Source organism: Osmerus mordax, chromosome 24 (assembly GCF_038355195.1).
Source record: "Osmerus mordax isolate fOsmMor3 chromosome 24, fOsmMor3.pri, whole genome shotgun sequence".
Taxonomy (NCBI): domain Eukaryota; kingdom Metazoa; phylum Chordata; class Actinopteri; order Osmeriformes; family Osmeridae; genus Osmerus; species Osmerus mordax.
This window is the reverse complement of record NC_090073.1, coordinates 4,928,457-4,935,645: the sequence shown is the minus strand read 5'-3', so window position 1 is coordinate 4,935,645 and position 7,189 is coordinate 4,928,457. Positions and strand designations below refer to the sequence as shown.

At 48.9% G+C, this 7,189-nt stretch overlaps 1 protein-coding gene across 3 annotated transcripts; it reads right to left on the bottom strand.

The window, feature by feature from the left end:
• Window positions 1–294: 294 nt before the first annotated feature.
• LOC136932645 (synaptobrevin homolog YKT6-like) lies at window positions 295–6,605 on the bottom strand. Of its 3 annotated transcripts, none has more exons than XM_067227834.1 (10): window positions 5,971–6,605; window positions 5,751–5,846; window positions 4,636–5,657; window positions 4,095–4,298; window positions 3,916–3,998; window positions 3,697–3,797; window positions 2,999–3,103; window positions 2,778–2,843; window positions 2,579–2,680; window positions 295–2,449 (listed from the first exon to the last, which is right to left on the bottom strand). In XM_067227834.1, the coding sequence occupies exons 4-10, from the start codon at window positions 4,196–4,198 to the stop codon at window positions 2,414–2,416; spliced, it is 597 nt and encodes a 198-aa protein (XP_067083935.1). In that variant the 5' UTR covers window positions 4,199–4,298; window positions 4,636–5,657; window positions 5,751–5,846; window positions 5,971–6,605; the 3' UTR covers window positions 295–2,413. The 3 variants fall into 3 exon arrangements, with proteins under 3 accessions (XP_067083935.1, XP_067083932.1, XP_067083933.1); XM_067227831.1 differs by having other exon boundaries at window positions 4,095–5,147; window positions 5,292–5,657; XM_067227832.1 differs by having other exon boundaries at window positions 4,095–5,657; window positions 5,971–6,305; window positions 6,395–6,605.
• Window positions 6,606–7,189: the final 584 nt, after the last annotated feature.

Genomic DNA, 7,189 nt, shown 5'->3' with positions numbered 1-7,189 from the left:
TCAGGGTTGAGGGGGTAAAATAAAAAAGACTGAGTCTTGTGGTCTTCAGTGTTCACAGTCTAGTATGTGCACACGCGCGCGCACACACACACACACAGAGACCGAGGGAGCTGGGTCCACTGACTCGTCGGCTGACTCCATTGAAGGCAGGGGGGCAGAGCTTGGAGTTCAAGTGTGTGGTTGATCGGTGTTTGTGACATCTTTACTGAAGTTATGGCTAATAAAGCTTGCAGAACGTGCCTCAATCTTTCCCTTTCTGAATGAAAAGGCTGAGACGTGTCTTTTCATGGCATTTATTTTTTATTATCTAGGCAAGATTACACTTTGTAAACAGTAAAGTGATTAGCGACAGAATGTTCCACAACAAATGTCATTAGGCCTACAGCAATTTCACAGTTCGCATAAGTTGGCTCAAATACATCCGATCAATAAATAACTCTCACTCTTCCGTCATCAGCACACATTGACATTGAAACTGGGGGACTTAAGTAAAAAGACGCAGCTTTGAGCTTCTTTTAAACAGCACACCATTAAAAAAAACATGTACAGTAAAAAGCTTCAAAACAGAAATCTAACCGTGACCCCCCCCCAGGGCACACGGGGTCTTGGTTCTAAGCATAGATTCAAGGTCAGCTTTCCCTCTCTCTACTCTCCGCCACTCAGCACTGAGGGAACGACACTGTTGCACAGATGTGTGTGTGTGTGTGTGTGGGGAACGTTAGCGCAAAAAAAAAAATTCATATCACACGATAAATCATCACAGTCAGTCATGACACACACACACATTGTGGGGAGAAGAGTTGCAAGTATGTGAATACTGAATTTCAAGGAATGTGAACATACTTTTCAGTGAGGTACCCAAACACACGTACACACAAACGTTCTAAAACACTAAAGGCCTCCCTCTTAGACAGACCAGAGCAGGTGTGGCCTGTGGCCAGGATAGGTTTAGACCGTGACTAGACAGTGAGCAGGCAGACAAGACGGCAGCGCTGACCAGAGAGAGGCAGTCTCCTCGAATTCCTATACAAAATGCCCCGCTGCTGCTCCTTCACCAGAGTGGACCGCCTGCTCTTACTGGTCCAGAAGAAACACTGCTTTTAGCAGGGCTGTTAGCCCAGCAGGTAACAGGCAGACAAGCCACAGAAGCACACACGTATTATAATGATAAGACTTGGGGAACTGACGTTACGCGAATGTGACCCGATGCAGTTTGCCGATCCTAATAAGTAACAGCTATCTACTAGTCTCAGGTGAATATCACGGCAGTAGTTACCTAGGTGCCGTGCCCCCCCCACCCCCCCGCAGAGAAAAGCCGCACAGAGGCACCGTCTTGCCTGTGAGGGAGACCACAGGAAGCGTGATCTCAAGAAGGCAGATAAACGCCGTCCTAACTCGAGCCCGTCTGAAGAATCGTGAGTGGGCGTCTCACCGTGATTGGCCAACTAGGCGGCTACCAGATCCTTAGGGCTCACTCGCTGTTCGATCCACTACCCAACCCTTCCTTACTCAAGAGGCCGTGCGGTCGCGAGGCTCTTTACGCCGCGCGGACACACGGTACCCTCCCATCGGCGTCCTCTTGCGTCACAAACATCTTGCGTACAGACCTAACCCGCAACCGGGAGCCAGCAAAGCTGTTAGGTACTCACAGATCCGCTCACCTCCTCGTTATGCATAATCATACCTCAGAGGAGATTTCGAGCCATGGTGGAAGCAAGCGGGTGACTGGGGCAAGAAATAGACAGTGGCTCTCACAGGGGTCGGGTGAGAAAGGGACCACAAGCCACGGGAGGATGGACACAAGACGATGTGGTCAGGTTGTGCATGTCTCAGAGGCATGGCAGGGTCTTACTGACCAGACACGATAGCAGGCGCCATGAAACAGGAAACGAGATCGTCAAGTGTTGAGCACAGCAGCTTTCCCCCTCCGCCTCACTGAGATTCTAAGGTCCAACTCAAATCAGACGATAACAGTCTGGATGGAAGGACCAAAAGAAAATGGGTGATTTTTTTTGTTTGTTGATGGTGATGTGTGTTTTTTTTGTTTTTTTTCTAAACTTAAAACAACTCAATATAAAAAAATCACACGGTCATGTCCTGGGTCCGGGTCCTAAACACATCGAAAACAGTCACCAGATGGTTAAAAGGTTGCAAACAAGTGTAGTTTCTGCTCCTCGCGACCCATAACCTCCAGTATGACAGCCCGCCCCACCCCCCTAAACTCCACCCTCGCCACCCCCAGTATATATCAGAGATGCAGAGACCACCAGCCTCCCAACCCCCACCCCCTCTCATCGGTGGTCCCGAGGCCAGTCTGTCCCTGGTGCAGATATCTGGATGCTGGTGCATAATGGGAGTTGTAGGAGCAGCAGAAAGGCAAAGAGAGGCGTGTCCACGGCGACGGCAGGACGACTCACATGATTTCACAGCAGGAATTCTGCTTTCGTGCCTGTGGGATTTGAAGACACACACACACACCAATACAGTGTTATGACTGGGAACGCATGACCTGGATGTCGAGGTCAAATGGGATATTGAGGCTCGCGTCTGAGGTCTCTGTGGTGGGTTCGTTGCTCACAGTCTTATAGAAGGCTTTGGATTGGTTCCCTAGGTGTTCGGACTTCTGGACAAGGTCGTCCAGCTTCTCTCCTCTGTTCAGAAGGCTCTCCATGGTGCCGTGCTTTAGAAAGACCCAGAAATCACGTCAAGGACACCCTTCACTCACACACATACTTGGAGACACACCCTCACTGAGCTGTGAGGTCAGGGAGTCTCACCAAGATGATCTTGGTCTCGTCCAACTCGGCCTGAACCTTGGTCATCGCATCTGCTTCTCTTGGATTCTGGGAGGAGACAAACTCAACATCACATGACTGTCTCCTCTGGTCACCGGCACACGCACGCGCTAGCACAGAGGAGCCAAAATGGCCGCATGTTATGCGTATGGATAGATACTCGTTACAGTCACACGCGAGTGTTGTGCAGTGGGGCCGCGTACCTGGTACTGGGCGAGGTGGATGTCCAGGGCTTTGTAGGTGATGGATTCAGGGCTGCCAGAGGGCCAGTCTATACTGTCCACCTGTCTGGAGAACTCCTCCAGGACCTGCAGTCACACACACACACACAGCCACATACTCAGACATAGAAAACAGGCATCTAGACCAGGAGAAACCCTCCCCCAGGTCCAGTACAGCTCCCTGTCTAGTCCAGGAGAGCACCCAACCTGGCCCCACACAGCCCCCAACCTGGCCCCACACAGCCCCCAACCTGGCCCCACACAGCCCCCAACCTGGCCCCACACAGCCCCCAACCTGGCCCCACACAGCCCCCAACCTGGCCCCACACAGCCCCCAACCTGGCCCCACACAGCCCCCCACCTGGCCCCACACAGCCCCCAACCTGGCCCCACACAGCCCCCAACCTGGTCTAGCAGAGCCCCCAACCTGGCCCCACACAGCCCCCAACCTGGTCTAGCACAGCCCCCAACCTGGTCTAGCACAGCCCCCAACCTGGTCTAGCACAGCCCCCAACCAGGCCCCACACAGCCCCCAACCTGGCCCCACACAGCCCCCAACCTGGTCTAGCACAGCCCCCAGGCCCCCCCACCCACCTGGTCCAGAACAGACACCCACTTGGTCCAGTACTGTGCCCCACCTGGTCTAGAAAATCCCTCAACCTGGTCCAGCAACGACTCACCTTGTCCAGTAGAGTGAAGCCGACTCTCTGAGGATACTCGCTGTCTGCTATCAAGACAGCACCCAGGCTGTCGTTTCTCACATACACATGGCAGAGGTACTCTGGAGAGGAGAGAACAGATTCAGTACACACACATGCACACCTGTTCATCAGGCCACTGGGTGCTAAGGCAGCAGTCCATGTTTGAAGTCATGAACATCCCTCCCTTTCCTCCTTCACCTTGTTCTTTGACAGAAGCTCTGCTCCCGATGGCAGTACGCTCCACTATCAAGGCGCTGGTGAAGGTCATGAACTCCTGGACGCTGCAACACAAAAGCCCACAAAAAACAAACAAACAGTGAAACACGTGAAACACATGTGGTCTGAATACTTCCGGTGACCGTGTGAGCGCTGCCTACCTGGAGCGCTGGAAGAAGCTAAAGGAGGACAGGTCGTAGGCTGCTTTGAGGAGGTTGGCTTTGGTCGCTCCCTTGTGGAGGATACTCAGGCTGTACAGCTTCATAGTACCTTACTGACGGGGCCAGTAATGGTAGATAGCGGCAGTCCAACAGATATGATCAGCAGACCCAAGAAATACGTACCCGACAGAACAACAGCTGCACCTGGACGTGTGGGAGGAGATGAAACAAACATAAACACGTCCCCAGAAACTGGAACCAGGATGAGTCATGATATGATCACGCTAACGTTGCAGAGTAATTTCGTTTGACATACAAGCTATGTAAGCGGTGCACAGTGTCCACGTTTTATAACATGAGTTAGTATGTCATGTCAAATCGCAGACTCAGACAGCTAGCTAAATAGAAAACATTCGTTTTAGTTCGCTAGCTAAGCTGCCTTACCTAGGGTACCACAGCTTTAGGTAACAGCTGTAGCACTAGCTAATTTTGCTACTTGTAAAGCATGCATAAGATGCTTGGAAACTGAGAATGACCTTACCTTATAACACCTCACTAAGATATTCACTAGTTGTTGACATTCAAGTACTGATATTTTTAATCAAATAATTCCAACAGCTGTTGGTATTTTTAAACGTAGCTGGCGGTGTTTCTTTCCTTGATGAATCACGTCACTAACAACCGTAACACTGTCCGGCACTACGCAATGTCCGAACGGGAACACCAGCTCAAAGGTTCTGTTCCGTTCTTTGCTTGATATCGATGTGTGTAAGCACGAAGGAAAAATAGGTTACAAGGTCTGCATGTGGAGGAATCCGCTGTACTGTAGGAGAGATGAACCACACTGCGTCACACCATATTTATTACAACACTAAGAAATTACAGCTGAATAAAGTCAAGACTAATGTTCAGATGTACACAAGTAGAATAATAAAGAATGAGTTTAATTTACTTACTATGTTTTGTAATGCACCAACCTACCAAAGCAAATTCCTTCTTTGCGTAAACTTACTTGTATTATTGGCAATACACCGGATTTGGATTCTGAGCAGACTAAGCATTTAATTTGGAAAATATCAGTACAAAAATATAAATGTAGCCGACAGTGTAAATGTAGCTACAAGCATTATATTTTTACCACATAACTAAATTACTTCTGACTTCAGATGCTGTAATACATTAAGAACATTGAGCTACCTGTAATTCACTCTCTCATGTTGATCTTTGTTCTTTGGTTGGTGGTCTTCATGACAGGAAGGTTGTAAACCCCCAACATGCTGTTCTACTGTAACAGATAGAGGTGGTACCATCTCTAATGACTGAGCTGTTCTACAGTTACTGAGGCCTTCACTGGTAAGATCCTCAGAGGAGGGAGAGTGCAGACCATACCAATGTATGGAAAGACTTTCTCGGTGAAGGTGTGTGTGAGTGTGTGTAGGTGTGTGTTTCTATCAGGGTCAGAGAAGGACAGCCTTCCTCCATCCCAGTCCAGCTGCACTCTGATCCTCTGGGGTTGCTGGCTCACTGTCATATCAACGGCTGACCTTAGTGACTATCCTGCATCTGGAAACATGGGGGTTCATACAGAGGTTTTAGAGGACCAGAGTTGTTAATGTCCAAACAGCGTTGTATTATTTTGTTACTCAACATATTTACCTTAATGTGTTCTGCTGTTTGATCACAGATTTGTTTAACTTTATTAAAGACCTGCCGCTTCTCTTGTAAGGACTCCAGAGCAGGCTGGAGTTCCACCTGGAATGAAACAAAACATATTGTGAGGAAATGTTGTTGATCCTCTCATTTGACCAGCTGGTTCTGAGATGTGTCTATCTGACAGCATCCAGTGAAACATCAGTCTCATTCTAAGTAATCATACCTTGTGATCCTGTGCAGCTTCATCAATGCGTCTGAATCTGTGATCAGTGTGTTTTTTAGAAGTCTGACACACCAAAAACACTGGCTGTTTGTCATCCAGACAGTAGAGTTTGAGTTTCTCCCTGTGCAGACTGCAGAGCACCTCAGACCCTGCTGAAGCTCTCTGACGTCTCTCCTGTGAGAAGGACTCACACAGGTTCCTCAGAGCCAGGTTAAAGGGAGGATCCATAGAAGATCTTCTCCTACATACTGGACATTCCCGTGATCCTCTGTGTTTCCAGTATTCCTGCAGACAGGCTGTGCAGAAGCTGTGGCTACTTCTCAGGAGGCTAGGGTCTGCGAAGATGTCACAGCACACAGGACAGAAGAGATCGTCCTCTTGGAGAGACATGCTGGACGCCATTTTCTCACCCAGTTACACCCACCTGTCGAACGCAGTCTGGAGTTTACTTTCACTTGCGAGTTTTATTCTTAAAAACGTACTCTGGTTTAGTCAGCAGTGAGTTTAAGTTGATGACAGTGTTCCCTCCTGTAGCTGTTTGTCTCTCTCCCCAGCGTGAGCAGCGTGTTGAGTCTCTCAGAGCATACAGTTTCAACTCAGAGCTGCTTGGTGAAGATGATTAAGGACACAGGTCACTAAACTTTGTTCCCTGATTTCTGACAGCTAAGTCAGTGAAGACTGGGTCTTGAGACACCAGGAAATAAACTGCATCGGCACAATCCTGAAATATGACATTCCATCTCTCTGCAGTAAGTGGATGTACATCATACTTCTCATCTCCCCGCCCATTTCTCTGGGCTGTGGAGATGCTCTGATGTTCTGATACTCAGTACTCCTGCCTGTATATGCGTGTTCACCAGTAGAGGCTGCAGTTGCCACTAGAGAAGAATTGGACACCACATTCTCTCTCTCGCTCGCTCTCTCTCTCTCTCTCTCTCTCTCTCTCTCTCTCTCTCATTCTCTGTTTTTCATCTACATGTACACACACACAGTGCACATGTAGATACCACACACGGTACATGTATGAACAAGAGAGTGAGAGATAGAAGAGCATTGCCTGTTTTGCCAGGGTAATTGGATCTAGACCATTGAATGTTTATGATGTCCTGGTGTGTTTATACTTTTGACTGGGGACAACAACGTGATCAGTCAGCCGACTATTGAGTGTTGAAAACAGGGTTCTCAAGTCTCACGCATTCGCCGTGAGACTCAAGGTTTC

Excerpts from the sequence above, each read along its gene's own strand:
- LOC136932645 (XM_067227834.1), bottom strand. The coding sequence starts at position 4,198 with ATGAAGCTGTACAGCCTGAGTATCCTCCACAAGGGAGCGACCAAAGCC. Across the intron at positions 3,999-4,094 it reads AGCTTCTTCCAGCGCTCCAG|CGTCCAGGAGTTCATGACCT; the intron begins GTAGGCAGCGCT and ends TTTGTGTTGCAG. Across the intron at positions 3,104-3,696 it reads GCTTCACTCTACTGGACAAG|GTCCTGGAGGAGTTCTCCAG; the intron begins GTGAGTCGTTGC and ends GTGTGACTGCAG.